At 38.4% G+C, this 17,623-nt stretch overlaps 1 protein-coding gene across 1 annotated transcript in view; it reads right to left on the bottom strand.

Annotated features, from left to right (window-relative positions):
- Positions 1 to 600: 600 nt before the first annotated feature.
- The window catches only part of LOC127455888 (ankyrin repeat and BTB/POZ domain-containing protein 3-B), a 76,974-nt gene continuing 59,951 nt past the window's right edge, over positions 601 to 17,623 (bottom strand). Inside the window, exons 4-17 of the mRNA XM_051724053.1 lie at positions 16,696 to 16,848; positions 15,969 to 16,134; positions 14,334 to 14,423; positions 12,779 to 12,880; positions 9,865 to 9,958; positions 9,618 to 9,753; positions 9,300 to 9,520; positions 8,828 to 9,006; positions 4,982 to 5,087; positions 4,673 to 4,775; positions 4,370 to 4,451; positions 4,174 to 4,242; positions 2,470 to 2,583; positions 601 to 2,374 (exon numbers count right to left, since the gene is read on the bottom strand). Of these exons, the coding sequence (XP_051580013.1) occupies positions 2,165 to 2,374; positions 2,470 to 2,583; positions 4,174 to 4,242; positions 4,370 to 4,451; positions 4,673 to 4,775; positions 4,982 to 5,087; positions 8,828 to 9,006; positions 9,300 to 9,520; positions 9,618 to 9,753; positions 9,865 to 9,958; positions 12,779 to 12,880; positions 14,334 to 14,423; positions 15,969 to 16,134; positions 16,696 to 16,848 (1,825 nt within the window). The 3' untranslated portion in view covers positions 601 to 2,164. The remainder of the gene's footprint in view (positions 2,375 to 2,469; positions 2,584 to 4,173; positions 4,243 to 4,369; positions 4,452 to 4,672; positions 4,776 to 4,981; positions 5,088 to 8,827; positions 9,007 to 9,299; positions 9,521 to 9,617; positions 9,754 to 9,864; positions 9,959 to 12,778; positions 12,881 to 14,333; positions 14,424 to 15,968; positions 16,135 to 16,695; positions 16,849 to 17,623) is intronic.

The raw sequence follows: 17,623 nt of genomic DNA, 5'->3' as shown, positions 1-17,623 counted from the left end.
ATTTTTTATCAGTTCAAATACTTTTGAGGCCACTGTGCTTGCCAAGTGACATACTAAAATAAGGGGAAGTTCCTAGATCAATGAGTTTACTGCATGCCTGTGTTATAGGATCTGAAGATCACAGGCCACCCCTTCCTGGATATGAACCTGAAAACTTTGTGTCAGCAGCCCAGATCCATGACCATTGGGCAACCACCTCCCACATAGGAGGTCAAAGGATCTTTGTTCAAAGAAAATCCAATTTTCTTTGCACTTTTCAGACTCATGTATTCCTGCCTTTTTCAGAGCAACCCTTCATGCTTCCCTCCTCCTCTGCCCCTCTACCACATCTGTTCTGCCTGTAAACACTATCTGGTTTGCTGAGATTAAACCTTTATACAGTACACACCACAAGTAACTTGAGGGCTGAGTTGCACTTCACACTTAAACACACAAAAACGATTTCTGTAAAACAAGAGAAAGCCTGCAGAATCAACCAACAGCATTAAAATTCAGCAAACCGCATTTCAATTCTTTAGTTGCTCCTTCAACACAAACAAACAAACATAATGGACCACAAGCCTGTCAAAAAAAAAAAAAAAAAAAGACAAGAAGCATGAGTATTTTGTAGTAATCTTTATAAAGAACATTGATTTAGTCACAGGTGACTTTACACAAAGGTCATTAGAGACACAGCACATCAGAACATATTGCAGGCACATTCTGAATCAGTCATTTGTGCTGGGGATTCACAGCTACATTTTTGCCACTCCATGCTGATAATAATTCACTTTCTCTGACAAAACAGACCCCCCAACACACACACACAAAAGTGTAAAGTCACTGCAAGACATGACAAAACCCAAGCATGAAAATAGTTGCATGCTCATCTACATTTACAACAATTAACAAGACTTCAAGAACACTTCTTTTGTACATTATTGTGAGTTCTCAATGGAAGCCTTATGATGATGTCAGTTTTATGTACATCTACTTACAGTTGGAGATCAGTGACTCCATGTGACAGATTTCAATTTTTTATTTACATTGGCAGTCACATTCTCTGCCTCCACTTCTAAACATATAGTTGCTGATAATAGGAGCAATATCTGTACAACTGTGAGGCATAATTTCTGTGCGAATGCTCCAGTGGAAATACAAATATAGAAAGCAAATATGGGAACATCTATTATCAGTGCTGACAATAAATGAGAGTTGTTTTTTTATAAATAGATTTTCTAACTTCTCGTACCCCTAGGTCATAACGTACTCTACCAAAAGTGTGCCCTTCTTGCTGTAGAGCAATGGTTCAAAACTGGTTTTGCTTCAGGACCCAGATTTAAAATTGGACATTACGTAGAGACCCAAAACATTACGAAAATAATTTCTGAAAAATCAAACATTGAAATGTATTAATATTAATAATAGTAATATACTGTAATATTAAATAAATAAATATTCAATATAACACTCATCTCCACAGCCAATAAAAGCACACTAAATATCTTGTGGTCCGCATAAATCATGTCTATCCTTTTTGCAAGTGAACCCATATTTAATGATATTGGAATAGTTTTCTCCACCCTTTTAAAAGTTTATAAGCCTATTTATTTTTCTATCCTAAATATGCATGATTATGTGACTCGTTGAATTGTATTATTGGCATTAAGCATTGTTTTTTTCCCTTCTGTCCGTGACCCTATCAGAACAGATCTGTGACCCAAGTTTGGGTCGTGTCCCACCAGTTGAGAACCACTGCTTTAGAGCCTTTCCTCACCAGAATTCCATAAGAAGTAACTGTGGCACTTTATAGGTCACCACACTGCTGCTGTATTTCTCCATACTGCTTTAAAATTAGTTACTGGAATCACAATATTCCAAAGAAATTAGTACAGGTACTGCATCTAACATAACCATGTTCAGTCACAGGTATTATTCAGTTTTGAGATTAAATATAAAATGGCATTGTTTCCTTTATGGCTGTACCCTAAAAGACAGGTCAGGTGAACTGGCCAGCACTTGAGAAGCTATAACAATAGTTCTAGGTGAAGTGTACACAGCTGAGGAACTAAAGTGTAAGTGCACTGCTACTGCCACAAAATGAACACATTTAGACTGCACTAGAGTCCTGGAGGGAGCGCACACTTGGGATCTCTGCATGCTTTGATGTGGTCCAGAGACAGTTTTAGACAATGGATCCTTTAGAGGAGGACAGATGAATGGAGCGAATGCGTGTGGCCAGTGTCTTCTCCAAGTCATGCAAAACATCAGGGCAGCAGTTCTCCACTGGCGTGTTATAGAGAAATTGTTTAAATGGCTCCAGCTCTATAAGAACCGCCATGTTTTTCAGAAAGTAGCCCTCGATGTAGGCAGACAGCTCAGGTGCCTCCAGGAACTAAGAGTGAAGTGAGGAAAGAGCGTTCCATACACATATATCATGGAAAAGTAAATATGATGACATGATAGCTAACATATATTAACTGCTCTTACTTTAGCATGGTTGTAGATCTCCACACAGGTTTCTGTGTTGATGTTCTTAGCACAGATGATCTCACAGTGTCTCTGTAAGGCTTCTAGCTGGAAGAACTTTGATGCAGAAAGGAGCTGGCAAAGAGAAGACAGAACCAGAGAAAAGTACCTTAACACCAAAGGAAATAAACCTCAATATAATCCTTTCAGTAAACATATAGTTCAAGCTCTAAAATCTGATCAGACGAGCCTTGTTCAAAGACATTGTAAAATAACAGACATACAGTATGCACACACTTTTATCATATTACTGTTGCCGCTGTTTCAGAAATGCAATGGGGTCAACAGCAAAATTGCAAATATGCGTATTTTGATTGAAAAAAAAATTACATGGAAGTAAAAGCTAGTATTTAGTATTTATTCTCTCTATATACTTTTTGATATGTTTTAGTTGACATAATATTTTTTAAATATTTAAAATTGTTTCCCCAAGTTAAATGTCAACCCTGTTACCATATGAACCCCTTTTTAAAATAATGTACAATTCCATAAATAATAATAATACAATCTCTGTCACAATGAAATCATTATCCTCTCAGCATGTAAACTCCACAAGTACAAGCAAGTGTCTCCTCTTTTTTATTATCTTATACTTTTATTAGGTTTGTCAGTAGGGGATGATTTTATATTGTCATCCCTGTTACCATAATTTTGTATAGAAAACAATTTATAATTAAAAAGTAGATATTTGAAAAAGGTAAACGCCATTCTAGTGTGGATAACACTAGCAAAATGTATGCGTTTTCAAATGAGGACTTGGCCTTAAAGGGATAGTTCACCCCCAAAAATGAAAATTCTCTCATCATTTACTCACCCTCATGCCATCCCAGACATGTATGACTTTCTTCTGCTGAACACAAACAGAGATTTTTAGAAGAATATCTCAGCTCTGTTGGTGAATACAATGCAAGTGAATGTGACCAGAAATCTGAAGCTCAAAAAAGCAGATAAATGGAGCATAAAAGTAATCCATAAGACTCCAGTGGTTAAAGCCATATCTTCAAAAGTGATATGATAAGTGTGGGTGAGAAACAGATCAATATTGTGATGACTTTCAGATAAAAAAGGACTTGAATATCAATCTGTTTCTAACCCAAACTTATCATATTGCATTTGAAGATATGGATTTAACCACTGGAGTCTTATGGATTACTTTTATGCTCCTTTCTATGCTTTTTGGATCTTTAAAGTTCTGGCCACCATTCACTTGCATTGAAAGGAACAACAGAGCAGAGATATTCTTCTAAAAATCTTTGTTTGTGTTCAGCAGAAGAAAGTCATACATGTCTGGGATGGCATGAGGGTGAGTAAATGATGAGAGAATTTTCATTTTTGTGTGAACTATCCCTCTAAAAAACCTTCTTTGTCTGATAGAATGTTTAAAATCTTACAGAAAACTACTTTAAAAATCCTTTTTTTTTTTTTTTTTTTTTGGAATGGAAAAGGCAGAGATTTTGCGGAATGACCCAATAAGCCACAAGAGTCTGTGCACTGAAGTCATTAAACTGTGGTTACAGCTATATCATTACTAACAACAACTCTTAACTGTGGTAATTCACTGCCTCTCATGGCGTAATGCTTCAATAATCCTCTACAAGAGATATACTGTATGTGCCAAGTTGTATTACACAGTTAAAAGACTGAAATGGATTTAATAATACTTACATCCATAACCTCTGTGTTTCTAATGTGAAGTGCATCTGTTCCACCACAGTACAGATACTGCATCACCAGCTGTAAAGGAATATATAATATAGAATGATGAGCTCTCCTTTCACTCTCATTAAAAGTTGCATTAAAAATAGCAAGCCACATTTGTTTCTTCTTCTTTCAGAGCATTAGCAGAGCAGCCAGGCTGTACCTGAAATACACTGTATTTGACGTGGCTGATTTCGATACAGGTGTTCTCCGCAGCTGGTCTGTTTGCAAGAAGTGATTTAAACCTTTGAAGAAAAACAGGAAACAAAAGTAAATTCAACCCAAAGAGTAATTAAGAAGGAAAGAAAACCATGCTCTTAACCATCATATCTGTGCTGTTTATAAGAAATTGTAATTATAACAACAAAAACATACAAGTTAAACACAATTAAAACAGGTACAAGTAAAACAGTCTCTTCGCATTATCCAGTGTGTCCTTTTAGTTGGATGCAGTACATTGACTGACCTGTTGGAAGCGGTGAAGAGCAAAACTTTGTGAGCGTAGAATGGCTTTCCCTCCACAAGGAAGGTCACATCTGACATCTCCTTATTGTTTAGAAAATGAGAATCTGACACACAAACATTCACAGAGGTTGACCAAAGTTACAAGTACATTTTTTGTTCAGCACAGAATAGGAAGAATAGGCAGAACCACTCACAGATTACATTTTTCACTTGACATCTCTTTAAAAAAAGAGAGAGCTGTGTTTAAATGTAAAGCTCACACATTTTTTGTGCTGACTTTCCAGCAGAAGCAGTGTCTGATGTTACATACCCAGTCTTGATGTCTGTTTCCTCTTGATCTCTGTGAGTTTGGGGATGGGGTATGGACCATAGCACTGAGTAAATATTACTGCCAACTGCTGACTTATCACTTCATTCTGCAATCCATGGGAAACAGTAACATGTAAGACCCCTCTCATCAAGCACCATTTACAACATGTTTCTGCCTGCCTTGAGGGTGTTATAATGCCTACACCTATAAGTACTAAAAATGTGTGAGGGTCGTATGCAGAGAGTTGAATGACCTCCTAGAGGCCAAAATTGACAGAGAGATGCATATTAATGTTAACAGCAAAGTACAACACAGAATCACAAAATAAATGCAAGCAAATGCATGCCTGCCACTTAGTTTATTACAAAGTGCATGTCTGCCTGGGATTCGAACACAGGACTACTTACTCTCAATTCCTCCAAAGTTCATTATTTTTTTTTTTTTATTTAATGTAAAATTTAATTGTGCTATTTGTATGCGTCTTTCACTTTAAATGTCATATTAATTGATCATTTATTGTCATTTATTATGGAGGGGGTTGTTGCACCAACTGAACTTCAATCCACACCACTTAAAGTAAGCTGAGTCAGTTTTTGCACTTGTTGTATTTTGCATAGTCTGCATAGTAAAATCACAGTATTCGCTATCTGTTCTTGGGAAGTTTTAACAGGGTGTTTTTCGTAATAGTACTTTTTTTTTACCGAGGTAATCGGAGTACGCTAAGTGCAGGAAGATGCTTAAATCCCTGTCGGATCACTCTCTCAGCAGTTTGAAACATCAGCTTCTCTGAGGAATTGTTAGAAGCTCCTCATCAAATTGACATTTCTCTCATCCTGCCAGCCTCTGCCTCTACAAATCACCTGCTGTCAGCGCTACGCTGCGAGTTCCTCCCTCTCTCGCTCCCTCAGCCTTTCTTTGTTCTAACAAGCAGACACACGTTGTTTGTGAAGGTTGAGCATGGTGCGGAAACTGTCAGTCATTCCTGCAGGGCTCAGAATGAGGTTCCTTGACAAACATGCTCACACAAACATACACACACCAAGACTCCTGTGCCCCAGTGGAAGGAAGTCTGCATTTATCTTTCCTTCCTGCACTGTCTAATCTGCCGTCGAGGAAGTAGATTGGGACATGTGAGCCAGGTCCAATGGTCAGTGTTTGAGGGTACAGTTGAAGTCAGCAGTATATATACACCTTAGCCAAATACATTTAAACTCAGTTTTTCACAATTCCTGACATTTAATCATAGAAAACATTCCCTGTTAGGTCAGTTAGGATCACTACTTTATTTTAAGAATGTGAAATGTCAGAATAATAGTAGAGAGGATGATTTATTTCAGATTTTATTTCTTTCATCACATTCCCAGTGGGTCAGAAGTTTATATACACTTTGTTAGTATTTGGTAGCATTGCCTTTAAATTGTTTAACTTGGGTGAAACGTTTTGGTTAGCCTTCCACAAGCTTCTCACAATAAGTTGCTGGAATATTGGCCCATTCCTCCAGACAGAACTGGTGTAACTGAGTCAGGTTTGTAGGCCTCCTTGCTCGCACATGCTTTTTCAGTTCTGCCCACAAATGTTCTATCGGACTGAGGTCAGGGCTTTGTGATGGCCACTCCAATACCTTGACTTTGTTGTCCTTAAGCCATTTTGCCACAACTTTGGAGGTATGCTTGGGGTCATTGTCCATTTGGAAGACTCATTTGCGACTGAGCTTTAACTTCCTGACTGATGTCTTCAATATATCCACATAGATTTCCTTCCTCATGATGCCATCTATTTTGTGAAGTGCACCAGTCCCTCCTGCAGGAAAGCACCCCCACCACATGATGCTGCCACCCCCATGCTTCACGGTTGGGATGGTGTTCTTCGGCTCACAAGCCTCACCCTTTTACCTCCAAACATAACAATGGTTAAATTTTGTTTCAAAGGACATTTCTCCAAAAAGTAAGATTTTTGTCCCCATGTGCACTTGCAAACTGTAGTATGGCTTTTTTATGGCAGTTTTGGAGCAGTGGCTTCTTCCTTGCTGAGCAGCCTTTCAGGTTATGTCGCTATAGGACTCGTTGTACTGTGGATATAGATCCTTGTCTTCCTGTTTCCTCCAGCATTTTTACAAGGTCCTTGCTGTTGTTCTGGGATTGATTTGCACTTTTTGCACCAAACTACATTCATCTCTAGGAGACAGAATGCATCTCCTTCCTGAGTGTTATGACGGCTGTATTGGCCCATGGTGTATATACTTGCATACTATTGTTTGTACAGGCATTTGGAAATTGCTCCCAAGGATGAACCAGACTTGTGGAGGTCCACAAATTTTTTTTCTGAGGTCTTGGCTGATTTCTTTTGATTTTCCCATGATATCATGCAAAGAGGGACTGAGTTTGAAGGTAGGCTTTAAAATACATCCACAGGTACACCTCCAATTGACTCCAATTAGCCAATTAGCCTATCAAAAGCTAATTGGCTAATTGCCAAAAGGCTTGACATCATTTTATGGAATTTTCCAAGCTGCTTAAAGGCACAGTTGACTTAGTGTATGTACATTCTGACCCACTGGAATTGTGATATAGTCAATTAAAAGTCTGTCTGTAAACAGTTGTTGGAAAATTTACTTGTGTCATGCACAAAGTAGATGTCCTAAACGACTTGCAAAAACTAGAGTTGGCTAATATGAAATCTGCTGAGTGGTTAAAAAATGAGTTTTAATGACTTCAACCTAAGTGTATGTAAACTTCTGATTTCAACTGTATGTGTACTAAGGATACTTTCCACTACCTTAGCAAACCTCGCTGTTACATAATACTGCTGGAAGGCAACCACATGCTGCCCAATCCAAAATACATGAGGCTCTGCCTTCACTTACTGTTCAAATAAAGCAGTGTGTACCCCAAAGTCCTCGACTATAAAGATCCCAGGAGAAGTGAGGGGCCTTTCACACAGAAGGCATTATTGCGTTCAAAAACAGCTATTTATAATAGAATGGAATAGAATGCAGACACTTTTTCATATATTTTTGGAGGCTGCTTTATACATTTGATTATTAATAGACATAGTAGTAGAGAAAGACAGCAAATCAAGAGGACAGAAAAGGGAATGGGATAGAAACATGAGCACCACAGCTCAATATGTATAAATGACCACAAGGCCACAGCTCCAACGTAAACTTCTTTTACATTAATATAGTATCTTAAAAATGCGGTGCTCATGGCATGAGACGCTGAAAATGGTCAAAGACGTCTGTCTAGTGCATGTTTACATAGAAAAACAACTAATAGTAAGGAATTATGTACAGTCAGCCCATTGTTATTGCAAAATAAACCACGACAGGGTGATCAGGACCCCGACACGAAACAGAGGGATCTTGTATCACCCTGAAGGGGTTTATTTTACAATAACAACTGGCTGACTGTACACTTACCTGCTTATTACATGGCTACTAACCAAATAAATAAATAAACGGACATAAACTATTGATTTGTGTTGAAATTATGTAATTATGTGAGAAGAAAGCAATCGCTGAATTCAACCTCCGGTTTGCGTCAGAGTTCTGTTGGTGTTTATTTTGTAAATAATGAAGTCTGACTGCTCATTATCCAGCTTATTACAAGACTACTTGCCAAATAAAGAAATAAATGGACAATAACTTGGAAGAAGACTCCTAAGCAGCATGTTCTTGTACTGGTACAGCATGACATTAACAATGCCAAGCCATGGGTTCAATTCCCAAGGAATTCTGATAAAATGTATACCTAGAATCTACCTGCAAGTCGGTTTGGATGAAAATGTCTTCCAAATGAATAAATGCAATGTAAAATGTGTTGTAGCCAGTTTTGCATGTGTGTTCACCTTGCTGGCACGCAGAATCTGGAACATGAGTGGGAGGCCGTGTGTTATGAGCTCCTCTGTGTACTCCTCCTCTTCAATTGAGCTGAACTCCTTCAGCAGACCCTGGATCAGAGGCCGCCGGTGCTGCAGGAAACAAGTTCGCAGGGACTCCAGCCAGGTGTGCAGCGTCCAGGGAACCCCTGATACCCATAAAAATACATACGTTTTTCAGTATGTGGCCAGCAATGTGGAGCCACCTTTGACCTCTTTACAATAGTACATTTTGCACAACATCTATTTCTGTGTACTAGGATAGGTAAATGATAACAGAATTTTCATTTTGGGGTGAAATAGCATTACTTATGTACTGTATAATCAATAATAATAGTGATGCTTGCCTTAGGATAACTACTGTATTATTTACGACTTAAGCTATGTTAAATCCATTCTGGTAGCATTATTTTATAACATTAGATACTGTTTCATCACTGACCTAAGCTTCTGATATCCAACGTGATGTCAACATAGCCATGTTCAGAACTATGATACATCGCCTCTCTCAGAGCTTTGAGTTTGGCCTTCCCTGTGCGGGTTGCTTCCATCTTTAGGGAACTCCTCTCTTCCATGTCTGATCCCTCCGCCAAGATCTCCTGTAGAGACAGCACATCTGCCTTTCCCTTTTCTGACTGCGACAGCAGCTTGCAGAACACGTTCCTGCAGCACAAGAGAAGATAAAACAATTTTGCAGGTTTTATTAATAAATTAAGAGACTCTGTGAGTGTGTGCGTTCGACTAATTACTAATGCATTACCTGTGTCCGTGTGCTGCAGCCAGACTGTAGGAATTCATGTCCCCGTGTGGTGCAGTGGAGATGCCGTTGCGGTACATGGTCCCAACCATGGGGTCTGCTCCTCTCTCCAAAAGCAGACTGACCAGCTCAAAGTTCCCTACAGCAAACAAAATGCTGAGTTATCTCTTGTGGCTTTTACTGGCTGATAATTCAGTAACTGGAGAAGGAAGTGACATCCATTTCAAGTCTGCAGTGTGAGCTTTCTTACCTGCAGCGGAAGCTAACTGCAAAGGCGTTTCAGTGTAGTTCTCCATTCCATCCTGTAGAGAGCCCTCCACATTAGCTCCAGCATCCAGCAAGAGCTGAGAGAAAAGGAAGATGAGACAGAGATAGAAAGAGAGATTGAGATAAGCTACTAAAAAGCTGAAGTATGTAACTTTTTCAAAATATCTCCTATCCCAGCTTAATATGCATAGAAAACTATAATAATTCATAGGTTAATTTTCTTGAAAATGGTAAACACTGTGTCTCTGTCATGCTATGAACATTCCTGTGTTTGTTTTGAGCGATCCGCTTAGACCCACCCCAACAACATTACTCAACCAATGTCGTGAGTTGGGGGCAGGACTATCTCTTTGTTTGATCAACTACAGGCAAGGGGCGTATTTAGAAAGTTGTTTTGAAAACATTGTTTATTTTTGCCATTCCCTTCGGTGGGGCTAGTGGTGCAGAAGTTACATACTTCAGCTTTAATATGTTAATTTGGTCAATTTAAAATAAATCCTTGTACAATTCCTATAACTTGGTACATTTGGTCAAAGGTGAAGTGCGTAATTTTTTCGATGTTAAAATAATTTCTCCTATTCCAGCTTAATATGCAAAGACAACTATAAATACGCAATTTGTAGGTTGATTTCCCCCAGAATGTCAAATTTTGGCGCTAATAAAACATTGCTCTGTTTGTGTGAGCATTCTGACCAGCCTGACCCAATAATATAGGCTCAACCAATTGTGTGAGATTGAGGTGGGACTATCTGCTTGACCCACTAGTGGAAGATGGGGTTAGTGTACGGAAAACCTGATTGAAAACAGGCATTATTTTTGTAATTCTGTTTGGTGATGCTAGTGGTGCAGAAAAAACACTTCACCTTAAAGCAAATGTTGTCACGGTCCTGTCACTCTGTCAGTCTGGGTTTTTGTGTGACAGGATCGTGACATCATTGTTCTATGTCTGTCTTGTGTTTCGTTTTCTGTCTTTGTGTGAAAGCATGGCTTAGGTTGTGGTTTCTCTGCCGTGCGCTCTTCGGTCGGTCTTGTTTCATGTCCGGAGCATGGTGTCTGGATCCTGACTTCCCTGTCTGATTCGGTTTTGGTGTCGGGATCTGGACACTCATGCTCCATGTTCTGTCTTTGAAACGGTATAAGGATGGGCAAGGAGGAGGCAGGAACAGGCTGAACAGTCAACATAAAGTTTAATGGTAAACATAAACTTAAACCAACATAAAACATAAGGACACACAACGCGGCCGTGTGCGTCTCTCTCTCTCTCTCTGGTGCCTGATTAGCCCGATTCAGGGCCAGCCGTGTGTCTTCACTGCCCAGCCCCGCCCTCCTCCTCATCACAGTCTTTTATTGGCATGAGTGCATTGCGCTTGTATCATCTTGGTGGTATGCACTTGCGTCAACCATTTATGTCTGTCTCTCGCGACCACGGGTGCACTTTGCGTTGTGCTCACATTGCGCTGCACACCCGGGTCACGATTTGTCTTCATGTTGTGCTGAGGTTCGGTCACTTCGGTCTGAGATGTCAGGTTTATTTGTTGCCAAACTCTTGCACAGGTGTGCTGTCTCGTTTTGTCGCCTGTTGCGTGCATCGCGATGTACACTCAGGCTTTGTCTGGTGTGAGAGTGCACGGCATCGCTATGTTGGTGTTGCCGTGCATTCTCTAGTCTTATCTGTCGGTTGGCATGAGCGCATGTTGCCTTTTGTCTTGGCAATATGCGCTCATGTCATTCGGGCATCTGATTCTTGTGAGAGCACGTGGTTTTGTTTTGTTTCTGTATTGCCACATGTCTCTCAGTCTCACGTCATTCCCCGCCTCCTTGTTTGCCCATTATTAGTTTACTAGTCACACCTGCCCTGTCTGTTAACCGGTTTGATTTCTCTCCATATATTAGTCTCCTCGTGTATGCTGTCCAGTGTGAGTTCGTCTTGTTTCATGTTTCATATCAGTCCAGTTTCTTGTCTGACGGTTTTGGTCGGTCCTGGACACAGTTCATTTGCCCCCAGCCCAGCTTCAGTGGGTTTCCAGCCTTGACTGTGTTTTCCCCTATGGGGTGGTTTTTGTTCATTTTTGAATTTTTTGGTTTGAATTAATTCCCTTGTTTTTTACTCTGCATTTGGGTCCTGATTCTCTGCAAACTGTGACAAATGTTATTAAACAGATATTTATCTTTTTTTCTCTTTCAAATATACACAAATATACATAACTGATTATTATCACCTTCAGGCAGAAACACGTGAGATCATGCAGCACGAAAGGGGAAACAAGCTATGGCAATTAATAATGATTTTTAATGCCTGTCAGCTCAAACAGTAGGTGAGGGTTATAAAAAAATAGAACGTGCTGATATTTGACTTCTGTTAGAAGTCGGTCAAACTTTATTGTGGAAACTTTATAGGGCCCAGGCATAAGCCCAAATACTTGACTGTCAAAACTTGTGTCTTTAGTAAAGAGTTTCAAACATCTTCTCACAAGATATTAAGAGATGTACATTGGCAATATTTTCTTATTTTTTTTAAATAGTTTACTCAATTTAGTTGTATTGACTATTCAACATTCAAAATGATTTTATAAAAATAGAAAAGACATTTAAAAAGCTAGATTACTTTTTACAGTGTAATGAAAAGCAATTTCTGCCCTGGCATTAGCAGCTCAGCCTATAGTCAGCAGGAATGAAAAATGTTAAATAAGCAAACACAAAACGAATCAGAATGATATTATGACTAAATGGTAAATGAGTGAGCACCAAGCACCCCAATTCATGAAGACGTGGTTTTCAGGAGAAAACAGATGAATACACTACAGGAATTACATTCTGAATCAGCATAAAACAACTTCACACAGTTGTTAATATCTAAATCTGTGCTAAAGCTCAGGGTGGGAGAGAAAGGTCACTACCTGCACCACAGGGATGTGCTGGTGAAGCACAGCGAAGGTGAGAGGCGTGGCCTGCCGTGTCTCTGGGAAGACTGAGGGATACTTGTGCACTGTGTTTGGCACCTAAGGGAGATACAGGGGGCAGAGCAGGGCAAAAATGAGAGAGATGGAGACCTTTAAAGCCCTGTCCAGGGAAAAGCACATGCTGCGCTCAGCTGAAAGTATGGAAATACTGTAGAAGTGTATCTTTGGAGGAGCTGTATTCTATATCAGTGGCTGCCTGCACTGTAGCTTTGGTTATTCAGAAATGTTTGGGTATATATATATATATATATATATACAGTATATACACAGGGGTCCAAAATTAGAGTCCATATTGAAAATCTTGGATTGTTTACATTTAAAAAAATTAAAATTTTGGTATTTTGACAAATTTAAAACAAAGAAAAGTTATGACATAAGAAGACAAATAAATATTTAAGATTCTGCAATGTTTCTAGGTCACTAATCAAATGTAAACCAATTTTTGACAAAGCATGTTCTTTGTACAAAAGATCAGATTTTCTTGCTTCCACAGAAACAAACAAGATGCTCATTGGAACATTCTCAAATCATGCTTGGATAATATGGATCACCAGATTTTGCTCAAACCCTAGGAGTTATTAAGGCAACCAAAACAATAAATAAATACTGTATATATATATATATATATATATATATATATATATATATATATATATATATATATATATATATATATATATATATATATATTCACTTAAATTGCTATGCAGTTAATTTGATTCACAATGTAAAATTATTTAATTAGAAGAATAATGCAAAATAGAAGCATTTTCATGAGTATTCTTAGACTTTTGGACCCCAGTGTATAAATACTTCTTTTTTATTTCTGCTCCTATTATAATTGTTTTTCTAATTTATAATTTCAGCACATTTGTACTTGGCAAGTAAAGCTTCTAAAGTATGAAATCTAATGCTCAACAAACCAGACCTTAAGGTTAACTACATACTAATATGGTACCCAGTCTTCTGGATTATATGCTAGGACAGTAAAAACAAATAAAACGTTTTTGATATAGTCAGGATAAAGTAATCCTGGTCTCAGACTTTTTAAAGATCTACAGTTTTTTGAGTAGGAGGTCTGATTTATAACAGATGTATATTACATTGTCCACACTATTTATGACACACAGTTGCAAGCAGTATTATTTCCTGGCTACACTGACTTATTCCGGTAACATCTGCTAAACCTATTCTATCAAGGTGGAAACAGTGACAAATAATAAGTGTGTTTATTTGACAGAAATCTGTCTGTGCTATATTCTGGCGCAGAGTCTGGGAGAACTTGCTGATTCACACCTTGTGACAGTGAATTCCTACAAATGCATAACTCCCCCAAGAAAAATGTCTCAGGAGCATGCAAAGCAGTCTTGAGTTTTCTCCTGTCATACCACAACACCAAAACACAAACACTACATATGAGGCACTATGGGCAGGATGGATGTACAGAATGTCTATACAGGAAAAGAACACAAAGGAAGATGCAGTGACAAACCTCACTGTTGATGTCAGCTCCTGCATCCAGCAGCATCTGAACCATGGCTTCGTCACCTCTGGCACATGCATACATCAGAGGGGTCATGCCCTGGAAAACACACAAAAGACAAATCAAATCATGACCCGGCATATGACGGTCAGGTATGACTGGATAAAGACAGTATTTTTTTCATCCTCTGATTATGGGCTAATAACAGAAGCTTTTGTTATAAGTGACAATATGCTGAATTTAATTAAAATAGACTGCTTTATTATTTTACATAAGATGTTGGACAGAACCTTATAATTCAAGCCTTGTGTTGATAGAAACCAAACTCCTAGAAAGCCACACTACTCAAATCAAGAACTGGAAAATAAGATGACAAGACTGATCAGCTGAGAAACAAAGTGAATTGCAAACGTTTTCACTCCCTGAGCTCAATAATATATAGAGCCATCAGTAATGGAAAGAGCACTGCTGTATTTCCTAAGAGCTGGCTTTGATTAACAAGGTCAGCCGTTAAACACTGCGAATGCTGAGAGGAACTGAGCAAACTAATGCGAGTCATGTTGAGGTTCTATACGAAGGGAAAATTTGACATGGAACAAAAGCAGGTATTATGTATTATTTGGGTCATTCCTTTTTTATCAGATACTTTTATCCAAAGAATCTTAAAGTAGCAAAATTTAACCCAGGAACTGCTTCTCCTGGGTATTGAAGCTGCAACCCTTGGTTCAGAACCACTAAGCCCCACCATCCCATTCCATGTTGTCTCATGAAATGGGATTTTGCAGCTTTTAGTCCATGTCTGTTAGCTTAAAGGTGCTGTAGGTGATTTTTTTTCATGGAAAGGTATGCAAAATTGTACATAATCCCTGAAATATATGAATGAAATAAACAGCAAACAAAAATGTCTCCGTGGCCAAGCTCTCTTACGCTTTCTACCTGTCAATCATTTTGCGTGTTCTCATAGTATTGTACTTGCAGAAAATTATTGAGGCTTAATACCATTTTTATGCCATTATGTTCATAACAGTTGTCAGTATATATATACCAAATATACCAAATTAGCTTTATTGAGACTGACACTGAGCAGAAGCGGTTGTCAGAAAAAACAGCAGCAAAATAGCGCCCTCAACTGACAACTGTTATGAACATAATGGCATAAAAATGGTATTAAGCCTCAATAATTTTCTGCAAGTACAATACTATGAGATATATATATACATACATACATGTATATAAAATAGATGAATTATTGTAAGTGCTTTTATAAAATAATAAGCTTCAAATTTCTGCCTTTAAACCCTCCAAAAATTGGCCGCATTCACATCTATTATAAGTGCCTCACTGTAACTTTGATTTTTGCTCTTTTTAAAGAAAAGTAGTACGAGTCGAAATAATTTTTTGCTGTCAATTGGGCTTAACTTGTATTGAACCCGGAATATTCTTTTAAGTCCATGTACTGTGTATTGAAAAAATTAACTTTAAGGAGATATACACATTTAAATGGTAGAGTATTTCTCTTGCTGGAAAACAGACAAAAATATTGCCGACTCCTCACTTAGGGGCCAATAAAATGCTCTCTCTAGAATGAGAATGCCCCCATGTATGTATAATAATGTTGAATCTGCCAATGTGTCTCATTCAAACCTGTTCACTCATACTGTTGATTCCGCCTGGCCCCAGCAAGTTGATGGCCTGGTTGACAAGGTCAGTGCGGCCGCAGTTGAGCATGCGGAAGCCCAGATCCTGCAGGAACTTAGCCTCAGTTGAGGCAGCATCCAGTTTACGTGACACGCAGAAACAGTCATCTGTCCTGGGGCACAAACGCAATAACAAATTTCTGATGTCTTAATCCTCTACAAACAACTTGAGTCACATATTCCAACAAAATTAAACATTCTCCCTATGGGCGAATCTTTCATTAAATTGATATTTTACACAAAATATCATAATTTACTCACCCTCATGTTGTTCCAAACCCATTTGACTGGAACACAACTGGGAGATGTTAGACAGTATGTTAGTCTCCAGTCACCAATCATTTTCATCTTTCCATTCTATGAAAGTGAAAAGTGACTGAGGCTCTCATTCTGCCTAATATCTCCTTTTGTGTCTCACAGAAGTTTTGGAACAACATAAGGGTGAGTAAATGATAACAGAATTTACATTTTTGGGTGAACCGTCCCTTTGAAACAGTTTTAACACTTTGCTCTTTGCTTATTAGCAATTAAAATGCAGTTATGGTGCAGTGAATGCCTTATGTGGGGTACACAATGTTTTCCAAACCTAGATTGTTTATAAGCCATTTTCATGTCACTCATAATGGGTAGTAATATCTGATAGTGGGATGTTTATTCAATGGCACCATGCTTACTTCAGCTGGCGGGGTTCACAGTCCACCCCTGGCAGCAGGAGTCTGGCTGCCTGCCGAACATCATCACTATCCACTGAAAAGCTGCGTCGATGCTCTGCGTGTGCCAATGCCACTCTGATCCACTCCATCAGAGGAGGCAGTACTAGAAATGGCCTGCAGGGGGAGACAAAATGTGATTTACCTGTATATATTTATCTAAGAATACATAAAATTCATTTTTCTGCAGTACATAAATTATAATATATATTATTAATTTTATGTAGTACATAAATCATAAAAGATAAAAGGAGTTACATTTAACCACAAAGCAACTGATTTAATCAGTTTAAATGGCCAAAGTCCTTTTCATGACCTTGGGGAATGAACAATGTGCTAATGGTTTGGCTTCTAAGAGTGTGAGCAGAATCTCATATTAGCAGAGTTGAGCAACATCTACAGTGATGTTCATATGTAGTCTGAGAATATATATACTGTATATTCTGCCAAGGTTCAAATGTTCACAAATACTCTGTTAAATCTACCAATAAGTATGTACTTAAATAGTTTTTTAAATTGCATTTTTAAAATGAAAGCATGACATTTCTGTTCCATTACAAACAAAAACAAAATTGACAAAATAATGACTGTTTCTAGCAAGTTTCCCTGACACTGTCTCTGTTTACCACTGGTTGTACAAACGACTACACAAACAACCATTGGTTGTGCCAACGTTGCAATGACAGGCTGACCGGGATGCTCAAACAAACAAAGCAACATTTTGATAGCGCCACAGAGACACAGTGTGTACACTATTTTGCCGAATCACTTATAGTCGTCTCTGCATATAAAGCTGGGATTAGAGAAAATATGTTTACACTGAAAAAAGTACAGACATTTCCTTTAAGATATTTTAAGATAACATAAAATACTGTATCTACAGCCCGGTCAG

The sequence above is a fragment of the Myxocyprinus asiaticus genome, chromosome 18 (assembly GCF_019703515.2).
Source record: "Myxocyprinus asiaticus isolate MX2 ecotype Aquarium Trade chromosome 18, UBuf_Myxa_2, whole genome shotgun sequence".
Classification (NCBI taxonomy): domain Eukaryota; kingdom Metazoa; phylum Chordata; class Actinopteri; order Cypriniformes; family Catostomidae; genus Myxocyprinus; species Myxocyprinus asiaticus.
Note: the sequence above shows the minus strand (reverse complement) of the source record. Positions and strands in the feature narration are given on the sequence as shown.